At 44.8% G+C, this 16,950-nt stretch overlaps 1 protein-coding gene across 1 annotated transcript in view; it reads right to left on the reverse strand.

Annotated features, from left to right (window-relative positions):
* The window catches only part of PGBD5 (piggyBac transposable element derived 5), a 67,798-nt gene extending 58,010 nt beyond the window's left edge, over nucleotides 1–9,788 (reverse strand). The window contains exon 1 of the mRNA XM_063390512.1: nucleotides 9,175–9,788. Coding sequence (XP_063246582.1) covers nucleotides 9,175–9,607 — 433 coding nt within the window. The 5' untranslated portion in view covers nucleotides 9,608–9,788. The remainder of the gene's footprint in view (nucleotides 1–9,174) is intronic.
* Between the last annotated feature and the right edge of the window lie 7,162 nt (nucleotides 9,789–16,950).

Genomic DNA, 16,950 nt, shown 5'->3' on the forward strand with positions numbered 1-16,950 from the left:
CATTTCAAGTCTTGTACGCTCCATTTGGATGTTTGCCTTGTCACAACAGCATGACACTGAGTCGCATTTGTCTGGTGTTCAGCTTCAACTACCAGTTCCTTTTCCACCTAGACAGTTCTTCCCCTCCATTTTCCACTTCTGCTGTTAGTCAGTGCTGCCTTCACACTAAGAATTCCCCTCTTGCACCATGCCATTGTGTTTCCTGCACCAGACTATTTCAGGCCATTAACAACCTTGGAAATTCTCCGTGTACATGGAATCACTCCCAACTTCATGTTTTCTAAATGTTTAATAAACAAATTCAGGAAGTCCAGCTCCATTCAGGAATGCATTTTCAGGTTCTTATTAATTAAAAATAAAATCAAGTGAAATTAAATAAAAATAAATTAAAAATGTCCCATCAGAACATTTAAGCTTTTGACAGGTATTTATGCCACAAATTTTTGGAGATGATAGGCCACACTATCCAATTCAAACGGAGACAAACAGGCATTTTCAGTAATAACAATTTTAGTGAGAATACATGATGGGGATTAGATGGTATTCATGCAATCAGGTATTTCTGCATCTGCCTGCTTTGCCCCATTATATATTTTAATATCTGTAGGATCTGTTGCAACAGATGTAGTGTAATGCAAGGCACAATACGAAACTCAGAGCCAGGTACTGCAGAGATGGTTCCCACCTCAATAATTTGCCTCCAGTCCAGTGCAGAAAACAAGACACTAAATTCTGTCAAGGAACACAGTAACCATGGGAGCCTCCACAAGGATCAGCTAACTCCTAACTTTGCGCAACTGCTCCACAAACCAAAACCCCCACAGGTTTGTTTCATACACAAGACATAAACACTGAATGTAATCTGACTCAAAAGAACATGCAGGGCACCCACGAAACAAAGGTAATGGCAAGACAGCCCTATCTCCCAGTGGCTCTGTGGCAGCAGCCAGGCTCTCCATGGCTGACAGGCGGGCTGGCTACCAACAGCCTGAGCTGTAGGGACAGGGTACAGAGAATCCATGGCCACAGGAAGTGGGCCAGAAGAATGGAAGAATTCAACTGAGCACTGACAAATTCCTTCTGAACGCTTTTTTTGTGGAAGAGACATCACAGAAAGTTGTGGCGTTTGCCATGGAACTTGTTTCAAGGAGCTGCTGCCAGTGCCCCAGGGTCACCACCACGCCAGACTGGCCTTGCCTGGCCCTCGTGGCCCAGTGCTCCACAACAGCTCCCCAGGGCCATCAGCCCATCTCCAGCTTGGCACAGCCCTGCCATGAGCCCACTCACACGCCCACAATGCCGAGCCAGCGTCACCTGTCACCCCAGTGCCCGGGGCTGCCTCAGTGCCCTCAGCCACAGCTGTCCTGGCTGGGGTGGCAGGATGGCCCTGGCTCTTTCAGACTCCAGGAGCACAGTGGCAGGGGGCTGCTGTAGAGGTTGGACAATCTCTTACACCATCTCTGATCTCAGTTTATGTATGAGTCATTACCCTGTAGTAGAGAAGCAGATAAAGGCCTTTTTTGAGAGGTCATTCTTTATTCATCAACTACAACCTCAGCAAGTGGAAAGACCAAGATGTCATCTACTCTAAAACCCATCACTCTTTTCCCAAGGGGAAAGGTTTGTGATACACTTTGAAGACATACCCTTAAAAGAAAAAGCAAATTACTTGTAACAATGCTAGCACCATGAAAATAGCTACAGATCACTCATATGCAGTCCAAATCTTGGAGCTTAATTTCTTTTAATCTCAGAGCCGGTGACAAGAGGGAACTAATGCAGATCTCCAAGTATAAACCTTCAAACGTATTTTTCTTCATCTCAAAACAACCACTAACTACATAAAAGGACAAGTTCATAAGTAAGGAATAACTACAATAGCCAAAAAATGAGCAAGTCTTCAGTTTAAGGAGGCCTTCTCATCTAGTGATCCTTTTCAAAAATACAGACCAGAAGGCTAGAAGCCCTTTGAAAGGCTAAATAAGAATTTATATCCACACATATATTGATATCCATAATACAACATATCCAGCAAGACAGATGTAAGATCATCTCACATTTTTCAAGGTCATCCTAGGAATCCCTTACCCAAACCAAAGGTGGTTTATTTTCAGCTGGCTGCTGCAACACAAGGTTTGTGAACCACCACCCTGCCCTGTGGGGAGGGCTGACCACCTCTTCCCCATGGACAAGGTAGAGTCACCATCCTGTAAGTGTTCAAAACAGCTATGAATATGGCATTTGAGAATGTGGTTTAGTCGTGAACACTGTGGTGATGCTGGGTTGACAGCTGGACTTGATGATCTTAAAGGTCTTTTCCAACCTTAATGATTCTGTGATTCTGAATGTGTAAGTGCACACACGTGTGAGTTTCAATACATGTAGCCTCTTCCAAGTAGTTCTCCTGGGCATGAACAGACAAGATTACCATTGCCCAAGCCCTCTGTCAATAGGGTGCATCCAGCAGCAGACAGCACCGTGACATTAATGGGAAGAGCCACACGCCCACAGCTACATGCTGACCCCTACCACTGCACACCGACAGGTGCTCCTTACTCAGAAGTTAACCAGCACCTACCTTTTCAAAAAAAGCAGAGATGACTACATGCACTGGATAGTCAGACTTTCCACAACAGTGAATTTTGTAAGTAACTTTAGAAAAGGAAGATATCCTCATTTTTTGCTTGAATTTAATCTTTCATACACACCCACCTCCCTACCATATGTAATCAGAAATGAATCACAGTTATAACTGCAGCTGCTTTAAGTCTTTTTCTGCTTTTTCTTCACTGGAGATAACACCTTCATTTGTGCCCACTGATGGGCTTGCTGTATCTTTCATGTCAGTCCAATAATCTTCCTCTCCAACACACAGCTAATTGCTCCCATCCATACACATACACAGTATTCTACTTCTGTGTCTCCTGTGTATCCCTCTCCAACATGATTTTGGCATCCTTACAGTGTGCCTCATCAACTACACTTCAACTTGCCCAGTTTGCAGCTGCATAGTTATAGCTTTGTATTGCTTGCTGAATAGAAGTTGCTCGGTTTATTCTTTGTCCTTTACACCACATACGGTTTGTCAGTACAGGTCATGTGAATCCCTCATGCTATCCAAGAAAGCAAAATCAAAAGCATGGTTTCTATCTTGTTACATGAAAACCAGTTGTTTTCACAAAAAATAAGAACATAGTCCAAGAGTAATTTATACAGACAAAATCAGCTGTGGAGCTTTCCAAGCCTATTTTCCTACAGTCTGTCAATCAAGGAACTCAGGCTCAGTTTTAAAAGGACCTACTCAGGAATGAGTTCATTCATTTTCACACAGAACCAATGACTGGTTAACATCCCGTTATTTAAAGAATATGAAGGGGGAGCTTGTATAAGTTCCTAGAAACTATGTCTTGCTACAAGAAACTGAGATGTCAAATGATAGTATCCTCATGCATTTGTCTTAGCCATGCATTCCTTTTGAGTCCATCTGTTCTGTTTTCTACTAACATGCCAAATTTTGGTAGTACTCAAAAGAATGAGATATTTCAGTGATGATACTCCACTGACCTCCAGTCAGGATGTGTGACTATATCCATGATTACCTTCCTTTTTAGAAATATCTTGTATTTCCAAACTACTAAATCCATCTACTCCAAAATTTTTGAAGCTTCAGCACAGGAGGGAAGCAAAGCTCTTATATGAACATGAACATGTAAGAGACAATGCCATTTTCTTTTAAGTCTATGGCATCCAGGACAACTTCCTGTGACCTAGCAGTCAATACAGAGTTTGAGTCAACTCCACCATTAGTATCCTCATTAGACTGAGCAGAGAGGCTGATTTCCTCTCTAGGTTGACTTAAAGGTATGCAGACATGGAAACTGCTGTACTGTTTCTGAGATGTTGACTAAAGGACATGAGTAGCTGTGAGAACTGATCTGCTTTAAATGACCCCATCAAACAAGGAGAAAAGACTCATTTTATGCTGTAACAGATCTAGAGAACAAACATGCTTTTTCTCTGTAAAAGGCTAGACAAGTGTCTACGGAGAAGACCTTCATCTGCAGTGCTTATAGACTTTCATGTCTCAAGTACTGACCAAAACAGATTCTCTTTATACATGCAGAGAAAAAACAGTGTTGGTTTTCTTTTTTCCTGTAAAGTTTATCTAAATACCAGGTTATTCCTCAAATGCATGATTAAGGCAGAGGTATGGCAAAAGAGGCAAGGGAACACAGATAGCTAAGACGCACTAAATTTCTTTAATCAATAAGGTTGTCATATACACTTTGTTCTCTTCAGTGATGACGGAAACAAGAAAATGTGCTCTAAAGCAAATAAAACCTCCTGAAAACCACATCTGGATTTTGTAATATGTATATTAGGCCTTTGCACAATTCATTTCTTTAGCACAACTTCAAGACTTTAAGTCATGCTATAAAAAGGCTTTGCAAAGTAGTAATGTACATCTTTGAGATGTATTTATCATATCTTCCTGAAAGTGTTGTGATACTGACATTGTAAGTAACTTCTACATAGAATGCAAGAACAGATTATATAAATATGCGCTTTTTTCCCCAATATTTTCCACAGTTATGCAAGTCAAAAGCAGATAAGTTTTCTGATGACATAAATAAGAACAAATATCAGCATCACTTTATCCCCTTACAGTCAGAGAATTTGGGCCAGGTATTTCTGAAACAGAATCTGACATAAGTGACTAAGTAGCTTTCATACTTTTCTTATTCTAGAACTTTTAAATATCAACATCAGTCTAGTAGGACTAAAGCCTTCAGATTCTCTTCAGCACTTGAACCAAGAGCTCCTGCACTGTTAAGTGGCAGCACGTACATAACCCTCTTTTATGGCCTAGCCTGACCCAAGAGCTCTTCCTCCAGGCTCCTTGCTGCTGGAATGCTGCCTTCCCATCTGACTGTCCACGCTCTTGGGAACAGAAAATACTAGAAACCACTTTAAATATTTGCTTAAACTTCTTCAAGGTGAGAAGACTGCTAAACATGATCTTAGCAGTTTCTTCCTGAGAGCATTTTGTTATAAAACAGCATGTTCTTCAAAGATGACAACTTATGGCACATTAGGTGTTCCAGAGAAACACTCTGGAAATTCATAAAAGCTATTTTCACTGTCCAAATACAACTCAAAGAGAATCTGCTATGCTCTTTCAGCAAGGAACATCCTTAATATTTTGTAATTAGGTCTAGGCTTAGAACAGGTTTTGGAGGGCATAGAAAAGGAAAGAAACAGTAGCACTAACTGCCTGTATCTTTGAGGACTTCAATATCAACTTTTGAATTACATTTCCCTGCTATTGCTGTCACCCTAAAACATAACTATAATATAGCATCCTGACAGTAAGAAGTGCTCTTATATCCAAGGTCAAATTTTCTGGTTGCTAAACTACATTGGCTCCAAGAAAGCAAACACCAGCTACCCCAAATCAGGAACATCAAGCTGCAGCAGTACCAGGATATTCACACCTCCAAAGAGCCACAAAGAACCAAGAGCAGAAGCAATAGTGCCTCTATGTATTACAGAACAGTTCCTGGCCAGATGACTGAGCTAACAAGAGAAAGCACCACTCAGAGCCACCCCATTCCTAAAGAAAGGAAGAGCACACCAATTAAGTCTGAGGCAGAAGCGACCACAAATGAAGGGTTTACCTTGAGTTACTGGCACACGCTGGCTTGTAATAGTAGTTGCTTGCTCTCTCTCTCCTTTTCAATAATGCTTCCTCTATCCTAACAGCAATTTGTTCTCTTATTCTTTCTGCACTCTACAACTAGGTCAAAAAGCTTGGATCCAGCATTTGCTCATGGATGATATCATCTTTTTAATCACACATGTTGACCTACCCATGGACCTGCTGTAGCCAGGTGCTCCTTGTGAAGGAAAAGCATTTCAGCAACTGCCCCAAGACCTCCTATCCATTACTCACATCCCAGTACCTCAGAACTTATATTACTGCCTTGATATTTGTGGCAGACACTTGTTTCATCCACCTAATTTCATTAGAACTACACAGTGCCACAAGTTACCAGTTTAAAAATCAGGGTATCAAATCATATGGTTGGGAATTTTCTCACCAACTAACAGAATGATTTGCAAAATAGTTTAACAGGAAATAACACAAAGTGCCAGCAAGCCATCTGTTCTAACCTCTATGTTAAAGTTAACAGCTATTTCGGATTTCAACAAAGGAAATCAGCTAAAGCTATTAACGTTGGGTGGGGTTTTTTTTCCCCAGGGAATATAAGTACCCACTATTTTTACTAAATGGAACAGGAACAACAGGAACTGGAGATCCCTGAAGAAGAGGCAGAAAACAAAAAATCTGGGACACAAACAGCACTGTGTTGCATAGCAATGCCAGTCACTTATCTCGTCACATGAGTCAAGCCAGACCTTTCCCAGTTTGTCAGAAGCTGCCACACAAGCAAGGCAGCATCACCACACATACATGCAGTGACTGACTGCAGACTCAACAGATGGTTGAGGACATACTCAACCATCTAACACACTGCCAGCAGTCCCCAGCACATCTGGGCCTCGAGCATATTTCTGGGGTGAAATATCAGTTAACCTGTCTGTGCTCAAGATTAATTCTAGGGATGGATACAAGGCTTTTTAAAGACATAAGTTTAATACTGAGGCTTGGAAGGGAAAGGCACTAGAAAGTAATTTATTCGAATGAAAAAAGGGAAGTGGTAGTATTTTCTACTTGTAGTTAAAAAGACGATAAGCTTTACAAGTGGTTCTTTATTTTTTCTCTTGGGGACTTTAACTCGCTCAATAACTAACTCAAACCCTTTTTTCCTCCACACACTCCCTTTCATGAAAGGGCAGTCTCCCAAACCAAAGAGCTTGGCACTAGGTTTGACCCTAGTCTGATTCAAGAATTTACCTCCACCATCAATGAGGCTGAAGTCTCATGAGACATTTGTCTCCTGGCATCAGATGATGTCAAGTACTTGCCTCTAAGCAATCCTCAAGATTTCGACCAAAAGGCCATGCTCTGAAGTTGTGGTGCTAACCAAAGGTATTTTTCATCTCAGTCTCATGTAAACCTGTTCCTTTAAATCTCAGAACACAGAAAGAAAGGATCTTGCGTCCAATACATTTGAACTGAGGATAGTTTCCTTGGTGCTCTATCTAACCCTGTATCTCTTGCTTGTACTCCATAAGGGGCTGAAAGACATGCTGCCACTGCAAGGCACCTCAGTGGAGACCTTTTCGTCAACAGATATAGATACAAACTTTTGTGTCAGAATGGTGTCCAATGAAGCAACAATGTACATTTAGCATGACTACAATAATATCAGCAAGGCCTAAGGCCACTCAATGTACAAACTAGATTTACAAGAGCTCAGTTATATACAATGCAGTAGTTTCCACAGCTTGGAATTTGAGTTGTCAAAAATAAAATTATCACAGACAGTACGTTTCCCACACATCAAATCATGACACCACCTGAACTTCTGCCAAACCAAATCACCATTCTATGAAGAGTGTGCAGCATCTATCATCATCAGCACAATCAACAGAACTAAAGGGCAGAAGTGACCTCTTCTGCATCTATTAGTGGGAGGAAATATTCACAGCAATATCCATACACCTTCCTCAAGAGACATCTGCATTGTTTCTGTCAACCATAAATCTGGCTCCTTTATTTCAAAGGAAATATGAATTCCTGAATTTATAGGTCATCAACTCAATTCTTTTCCAGACCAGTATTAAAGCACTAATCCCAGTTTTGTCCATGTTAAAAAGGATATTACTATAAAACAATAACATGAAGTAATAAGTCATCAAAGGCAGAGGAATTAAATTATAATCAATGCTGAAATATCATCATGTCATGAAGCTTATAGTCCAGAATGTCATCTTAGATATGCTTATGAATAAGAACTTTCAATAGAACTCAGGAGTTTTTTACAGAGGCACACAGCACTGATTTTTAAACATTTTACAAGGTTCACCTGTATATAGAGGCATACATTGCTCCTATTTGCACATTAGTCAGAAGCACAACTGAACTTTCTCTGGGCTCCAGTGCTCACTCCATCTTCCTCCCCCGCCATGCACAGCTGCTTCCACAGATAGGTGTCTGCCTGCCCCACTGCACAAATTTCAGTACACTACACCGAGTGCAGCAGCACTCTTTGGCATTTACTTTTAACAGCCATATGAAGGAATCAAACACTACCCCCAAAAAAGCAAAGACAAGCAACCTTAGGATGGGCTAACTGTCAACTCAATTGACATCTATCATGCTATCCTGAGATGCACATGTTGAGTTTTACATCCCAGTTTTTCTTAACCATTAATCTGTTTTTACAATGCCTTGCTGCTCTCCTACACAGTCAGCTTGCCTGTCAAGGCCTGCAGATACATTAGATGTTCTAATGGCTCCCTCAGCAAACCAACGCTGTAACTTGCCACACAAGCCACTCCACGGAGATCTCCGTGCTGTGCACTGCTGCTGCAGGTCGCGCTGTGTCATTTCACCACTCTCTTGGTACTCGCTCTGGCTAAAAGCCACGCAAGGAGGGTTAAGTTTAGCGACGGCTGCAGAGAAAACCTTGCAGCCAGGGGGAATCCCAGTCCCAATCTCAGTCCCTGGTGCACAGCGCACGGCAGGTGACCCGCAGCGCCTTGACCGCGGCTTTCCCCAGCTGTGAGCAGGGACGAGGAGCCAGCCGCACACCGGAGCGGAGACTCGGCGGGGCCTGGACCCCCGCCCTGCTCGGGTCAGCCACCTCTCCTCATTCCGCGGAGAACCCTGCGCTGCCGGCGCTCAGGGCACCGCCACAGCCCCGCCGGGGAGGGGATGCCTGTGACTAAGCACACGCGGCCTCTCCTCGCCCTCCCGCTCACCGCCCCGGCCGGGCTCCCCAGCACCGGCGCGCCCGGCCCTGGCACCAGCGGCCGGACAGCGGGGCCGCTCCGGGGAAGGGGCCGGGCAGGAGGCACCTGCCGTGTCCCGGCCCGCGACGCCCGGCGCCGGGCAGCAGCCCAGGGGCAGCCGGGCCCGTGTACGGGTTTTCCTCCCGTGCCCGCACCGCGACCCGAGCCTGGAGGCCGCGCTGGGGGCACCCCCCGCGGGTATCCCCACGGCCGCCCGAGCCCCCCGCCCCCGACAGCCCGCTCTCCTCGTACCGCTGCCATCCTTGAAATGAGGGGGTGGGACGTCTCGCAGCGACCGGGTCCAGCCCCCCTTCTCCGCTTCCTCCTCCTCCTCCTCCATAGGGCCGGGGCCGCCCGGGACGGCGCTGCCGCCGCAGACCTGCCGCTGCCGCCGCCGCTCCGCCGGGGTGGCCGCCGCCCGGGGAGCGCGGCGCCGGGCCGCCCTGCCCCGCGGGCTCGGCACCCCCGGGCGCCCCTGCTCTTCCTCGTCGTCGTCCTCATCCTGGGAAGAGGCGGCAGAGCGGGAGTCGGCCGAGGTGCTGTAGAAGGGGTTCCCGCTGCTGTCCTGGCCCGACTCCCCGAAGACGTCGTCGGAGATCTGCAGGCTCTCGTAGCGGGATCGGGCCGCCTCCAGCAGCGACAGCGCCTTCCTGCGCGCCGGCCCGCCGCCGCCCTCCGCCATCATCTCGGCCGCCGCCAGCAGCCGCCCGCGCTCCCCTTGGCCCGGCTCGGCCGGGTCCTGCGGCCGCAGGCAGCAGCCCAGCAGCAGCAGCGGCTCGGGCACGGCGGCGGGCAGGCAGCGAGTAGGGGAAGCCCCGCCGCTGCCGCCACCGGGGCTGAGCCCTGCCTCCCGCTCCCGCCCGCACCACCCGCCCCTGTGTGTGTGCAGGGACATGGGGGGAAGGAGCCAGCTCAACATCTCCAAGTACCACATCCAGCCAATTGCCGCGGCACTCCGCGCTCGGGAGGTGGGGTTATATGGGCGCCGCGGGCCGGCGCGGGCCGCCCACCGCCCGCCCCGCCGCCCGCCGCCGCTCCGCCCATTTAAAACCACAGCGCCGCTGCCGCGGGGCCGCCGTGCGCGGGAGGGGGTCTCTAAGCCCAGCAGCGCTCCAGCTCCGATCCTGGCTCCGGGGCTGGCCCTCGGTCCCGGCCCCCGTCCCGCCCCCCATCCCGGCCCCCATCCCCGCCCCCGAGCCTGGCCCCCGATCCTGGCCGGAGCTGTTCTCCGCCGCGGTGCTGGAGCGGCGCAGTTCGGAGGCAGGAGCGCTGGCCTCGGTGCCTGCGGGTCCCTCGGTAGCGCCCGCCGTGCGGGGAGGGGGTGAAGGGCTCCCTCGGGCTGGGAGGAGAAAGGCGCCGCGGTGTTGACCCGCTGTGTCCGAGCCCTGACAGCGTGGCCGGGGCCACACAGCTCGTCATGCAGGACAGCGTGAGCAGTGGCGGCCCTCATGTCTCTGCCCCAAAGCGGGACACAGAGCTCCAGCGCTGCAGCAGCCCTTGATGGAAAGAGGGGAAGGTGCTGGAGCACAGGGCTGTGGGACACCTGGGCAGGCCCTGCCACCCGGCCTGGGCTCCGTGGAGGCTTTGCACTGGCCTTGGGGGACACACACATGCTCCTGCCCGTCCAGCTCTCTACAGGGAGCTCAGCACCTCCAGTGCGTGCTTTGGTTTCTCAAGGGAGTACAGAGTGAAGCAACCGTTCTCCCAAAACTGCCACCGATTTAAAAGCAATATCATGGCACATGAAAAATGAGGGAAGTGAAAACACCCGTGCCCTGACCGGGTTAGTTAAACATGATTCAGAAGTGTCCCTGGAGTAATCTAAGGATTTCATACAGCAGCTGATGCCCCTGGTTGCACAGCAGTCGGAATGGTCTCTCTGATGTTACAGGAAGGTTTGAAATCTCTGATCAAGGTTTATTATTTGCTATTGGGCATCCCGCTGTGCTGGTTACTGTACAAACACTTTTTAGGATGACGATCCTTCCCTCCCTTGTCAACAGCAATAGCAGCTATTGAGCCTATCCTTTGACAGCACTGCTTTCAACAAAAACAGTAATAGAATTCTAGAGGGGGGGAGGGGTAGTGCAGCACATTATTTGCAATTTTTGATGCAAACTTTCATTGTAGGTTGGCCAGAAGATCTGTTAATGCTACAGATTCAAATTTTTTTATAACACTGAATGTTTTTGTCTTTAAAAAGGAAGACTAATGACCTTCTTTTGATTCTCAAGGACTCTAGCACAACATAGAAAATTATAAAAGCTGGACTGTGTAGGTACTTAAAAGACAAACCTTGTGTTCTATTCAGATATTTTTTAATTGTAATGGATTCATTAAAACTTTGAAGTTCTATATAATGTATACAGGCAGATCCAGAGAAATGAATCCATCTTCTGCATCCTTAAGTAAACAGGAAAAACAGGAAAACACAGTCTGTTTTGAGGGATGAGATTTAAGTTGCATTTCTACTTTCAAAAATGTCAAAACTGTCTTACTGATTATGTAAAAAATCTGCAAGTTTATATACAATTTTTTTTTTAAATTGCAAGCTCAGCCAGCTTAGCCCATGAGTTGAGCATTGCAGTGTCCTCATTTCATCTCACTGGTCACCAGAAATCATAGCTCTGTAGGCCAGACTATCCTTTTAATTGGTCCGTGCCACCCTGTGTCTTCAGAATGCTGTGATAGGAAGGCATGATTGGATATGCAGAACCTTTCTTGCTGGTAATGATGAGTGACCAGCTTGAACCTCATGAATCCTCTTTGCTGGGTTGGCATGTAGAAAGCCACAGGCTCTTCTTCACAAATGTTGTCTCTTTTACAGCAGTTCTCATGAAACAAAAAAATAGGGATGGCCTTTGTTGACCTTCTCACACAATGGTTTTTAAGACTAAAAAAGCCACTTTAAATATGTTGACAGGTTCTTTGTAGTAGGGACATTGAAATAAACTTTTGATTTTTACAAGGATGGAGGTATCCATCCGGGTGATGTAGAATTCACATCCAGGTTCTATGGATGTGTCCATGGACACTCAAATGTCTTCAAGTTTACTGATTCTTTTGTGTGAAACACAACAGCTGGAAGGACTGCTCTAAAGCCCAAGACAGAAAGAGAAGGTTTTTCAGAATGGGTTCCCAGGAAAAGAATTAATGGGAAAAGTCCAGACAGAGACTGAAGAAATCCACACAGCCCTCACTAGCTGCTGGTGGCAGCAAAGACAATGTCTCCCAACTTGTGCATGGTTTGGGCCAAAAACAGGTTCCCATCCCAGCTGGCTGGTGCACACTGCCAAAACCTTCCCCCCAATGGCAAAAGCTTCAGTTTTCATTTTTTAAGAGAGCAATGGACACAAGAGCTCTGGGAGGAGACCACTGGATTGATGGAGAGAGGTGGGACGGACCCTTTCATCTACCAATCCAACATGACGTTTTAATTATGGAGTCTGCTGCCATGCACCCACATGCAGTTTTTGTTGATGGAAATTTCCCCTCTTTCAGCATAGTCTCTACAATGACAAGTCTCTCTTCTGCCTGTACCACAAGCAGATAAACTGCTATAGTTTCTTGTGCATGCATGGGAAGATTACTTTTCTGAGGCAGGACTATAGAGGCTCCCACACAGGGCTGTGTGCCTCAGGTTTTGGCTTGCCTTATGGTCAAAGACTTAGCTTTCCATATGTAGCCCTCCAATCATCCACAGAAGCTGCTGACTGGATTACTGTAACCCAGAATGAGTATTCTGGATTGTGAAAATTGCCAGGTATGACATGCTAGTAGTCATTTGATCCAAAATGATTGCAGAGGCACAGAGATATATGATGGATGGTTCTAAAAATGGTTACATAAGTCCACTGGGTTTTTATGAACAGTCAAGAAAAACATCACCATGGGTGGTTTGCAGTTGAAAGATCTAATTATATAAACCTAATGGAACGTTATAAACATAGCTGTGTTTTCTCCTTAATCACTTAAACTTGTGTTTAGCTGCTAGAAAACACTACTAGAGTAAATGGACTTTTGTAGCCATGGCAACCTGTGGATCCACTTTTAACTTGTCTACAGAGAAAATGTTTGCTTTTTTTTTCCTTGAAGTTTTCTGGTTTTATTGCAACAACAAAGATGCCTTTTGTACACTCCTTCTGACCCTGACAATCTTCATGGTTAAGATTATTATAGTGAGAAATCCTGTGTTTCTCAGTTCTCAGTAAGTCCTTTTTCATAGTTAGCTCTTTGAGGAAGGGTCTTGTGCCATCTTCCACCATATTTACACTGTCAAACCTTGGCCTAGATCCAAAAGAATATTGACATTTCTGTCTCCTACCTAAGCTTCCTCACTTACTATTGATTTCACAGAGTTTGTGAAGTCTTGGTGTGTACCTGGTCCTTTCCTAGCACAAATACATTGAGATGGAATAACATTTAATCAGATTACAAAATTATTCTTTTCTAATCCCTTGTCCTGAAAGTGCACTCAGGAATCTGAATTTCAAACTGTCTTCCATCTCAACACCCCACTAAAAGCAATCTGTAGACTCAGAGTCGAGTTGCTTATCCAAGGTGAGGCCAATAGAATTCAGTTCCCTCTTCCATTATTGCATGGCTTCAGAGGAACAGAAAAACTTGGGGAAAAAGCTTCATCAACACTGAAAACAATAATGAATTTGAGCCAATTTCCTCCCAAGCTCCTGAGAAGGGGGTAGGGAGGGACTGTCCTGTCTGTGGCAGAGATCATGGGTCAGGCTGGTTCTCAAACACATCACCATTTGGTGTCCCTGCTTTGCAGGGAAGAAATCTCTGTAATCACAGCCAGTCCTGTTAGAGTGCTCTGCACACCCTCCACTAAGGCTTCTGTTGCATGTCTTGCTGCATGGCATGGGGAAAAGCAGCTCAGTGGGGATTGATCTGCCCCTGTCCTGCCCTGCCCTGCCTAGTACACTGCTCCATGCAGGTTGATGTGGAGCTCTTTCTCATCCACCCTGCAACTCTCTTGTTGCAAGTGACGTTGATAATAAATGTGGGTAGGGTTTTCTTTTTCTTTTAAATTCATTGAGTATTTACAGCACGTGGCATGTTAAATACAATAAAAATGCTTATCTAGATATTTCTTTTCTGCTTTTTGTTTTCCAACTGCTTTGTATTGTTTGAACCCTGTATTTCTTGGATTGATGCTAAACATTTCCCAAGTATGATGTTGACCCAAAACGCAAGAAAAAAGGCAGGCTGCTGGTTTTGCATGAGAGAAATGGAGCAAATATTTTTTTTTCTTACAGTGTGAGAGGGAGAGATGATTTTTGACGCTTTTAATACTGAAACAAAAATGCACTGAAATTTAAAATTTAGGAGAGAAATTTCAGTGCTTCAGTGAAGAACAATTTTGATTTTCAGATTAAGAGCCTTTGGAAATGACATTTTTGTGCATTCTCAGTACATTTTTAGCAACAGCTGTATTATGAACAACATTCACCTAAGCTCCAAAGTGAAAGATAAGGTGTGTTGCTCATGCATGCATGGAAAATCAGCTGTTTAATCAATAATTTATAGAGGGTCTATACAGTGTTCTGCAGTGGTCTGCAAAAACCCTTTCTTCCTCTCTGGTGGGGGTGTGAACAGAAGCTAAGTGCAACAGGCCAGAAGCACCGAGAGGTGCTGTCACTCAAAAATCAGAGTGCTGTAGGGCTGCACTTGCTTTTCCATTGAAAACACGCCGTTTTGAAATGCACTTTTAGAAGGGCTGACCCCACATACGCACTTCACAGTAAGACCCGAGCCAGTAAGGCAGAGCCTCAAGGGAGCACTGTTAAAGGCTGCAGTCCTTAAGCCAAGGCTCTGCAACAGCCTGTGTCCCCTACAGTGTAGGTCAGGTTTAACTTTTGATCAACATGGGAGCTGCACCTAGGAAGTTCCTGGGACTGGTAGTGTGCAACCATCTGTAGGCTCTTTGTTTAGCCAGTTAATTCTATTAAAGCACACTACAGGATTATTAAGTTTGCAGGGCTTGATGCCCAAAGTTGGTGATAAGAATTTAGCTCCTTGTGATCTACAACTCACAGTCAGGTCTGTGACAACACTGCTTATCATGCAAATCACACATGCAAACCTACCTGCACTTCTACCATCTACAACCCTGTTTGCTGCAAATTATGATGTGAGATCCTATCTTATATTTGTTCATTAGCTCGGTAAAAATGTAATAGGATTTTCAGGGAAAGCCGTGTTGTGGAAAGACATGAAGGAAGTGACTAGAGAATGGAACCTCAGCCAGGCTGGTTCCTAGTTTGCTATCTAGCATAGTATTTGCTTTGCCATGGCCATCCTTGCTTTATCACCACTGGTCTGCAGATTCTTGAAGGATGCCTCAGCTGCCAAGTCAGGTGCCTGCCTGAGTGCGTGGGTACAGCCATATTCTGTCTAATCCCTCCACAGATTACAGTCATCTTCCCACTGCAGCTCAAACTGGAGGGTTCTTCAGCTGCAGAATGTGCTCATTCTGTTTGAGTATCAGCTTGTTAATTTACCTTTCCAATAGAGAAGTGGTAAAATTGTTAAATTGTGCAAACATTAATCTTCTATAATAAATATTTAATAATTGATGATAGATTTTAAATTACTATTTGCATATTATTATTAAGGAATTAGTGTTTAGAATAATAATGTAATAAAATTAGGGTATGATGTTATTCAAAAGAGGCCCCAAATATGCACTAACATTATGAAGGCCTCTTCTTGGAGACAGAAAACATAACCCATAGTGCCCAAAGCCAGTTCCTCAAATTGTTTATCATCTACCATAATTTTCTTTTTCTATAGGGAAATGCATTCTGGCTTCTAGTATGTTTTTCTAAAATGCCCTTTAAAGCCACCAGGAAATACAGTACCCCATCTGGCAGTTGCCAAGATGAATTGATTAGCATTATCCAAATAGGCCCCAACCCATCAATAACCTGTGCTAAACCTTCTCATAAGAGGTTGTTTCTTTCCTTTTTTTTTTTTTTTTTTTTTTTTTTTTTTTTTTTTTTTTTTTTTCCTAGTAACTTGTCAGACAATTTTAATCCAATTGAAATAGGTAGTCCTTGCAAAACACTACAGGTTAGCAAAGTGAGTTTAGACTCATGCTCTGTTGCATTCCATCAGACACCAAACAGATTCTTTTATGTTTTGGTTAAAAGCAGCCCCCTTCGCCACATTTTTTATGGGATGCAATTTCTTTCCAGAGGGGGAAAAAAGGCTGAGAAGTCGAAATATCTTCTCTATAGGGTGATTTGAATCACTTAAGGATCTGAAATGGAATCACATCTTCCCACAAAAACAGAGTAATGTTAGTCATAGTCTGTGGCAGATGTCTGTTAGTCACCATTAAATTAGGAGAGTTTACCCACTCTGTTCAATCAGTGAAAACATGAAATAGATCAGGTCTCAATTAGCTGTAGCAAAAGAAGTCTTTCAGAAGTCAAACTTTGATCATAAAAGGGAGCAATACTGAAAATGTGTGAGGGAGCAGGGAAGAAGAGTGACAGACTATTTTCATTAACAAAAATAATTGTTAATCTCAAAAATTCCTTCTGTTTGACATCTGCCCCCCCATGTGAGATAATTTATTTTTCCAAGGAAAGGCTGAATGTTCAGCCATCACAAAATAAGTGGGTTTTGCTCTTGAGGGTAATTGAACAGCTGCAGCAGTGAATGAAATGCACAAACACTTCCCCGCTCTCAGGATTTGGCCCATCAGGTGGTCCTTTCAGGGCATGGAACTGGCTGCTGGCTCAGCACATTCAGAATTTCTCTTCTGAGATGCACCACTGAAAGATACCAATTCCAGAAGCTGAGGTCTCTAAATAGCTTGTAATGTCGATAGAAATAGGATATTTAAAAGACATCTGGAAAAACTGTTTGTGATCTTCTGTCAGAAATGGCTTATTTGCATGCCGGTTTTTCTCCAAATATGCAGTCAGGATTCAAAAGAGGAACATTTCCAAAGAGTGCTATGAAGATGAAAATCACATTTTTTGGTACTGGAAGATGGGAGAA

The sequence above is a fragment of the Prinia subflava genome, chromosome 2 (genome assembly GCF_021018805.1).
Source record: "Prinia subflava isolate CZ2003 ecotype Zambia chromosome 2, Cam_Psub_1.2, whole genome shotgun sequence".
NCBI lineage: Eukaryota > Metazoa > Chordata > Aves > Passeriformes > Cisticolidae > Prinia > Prinia subflava.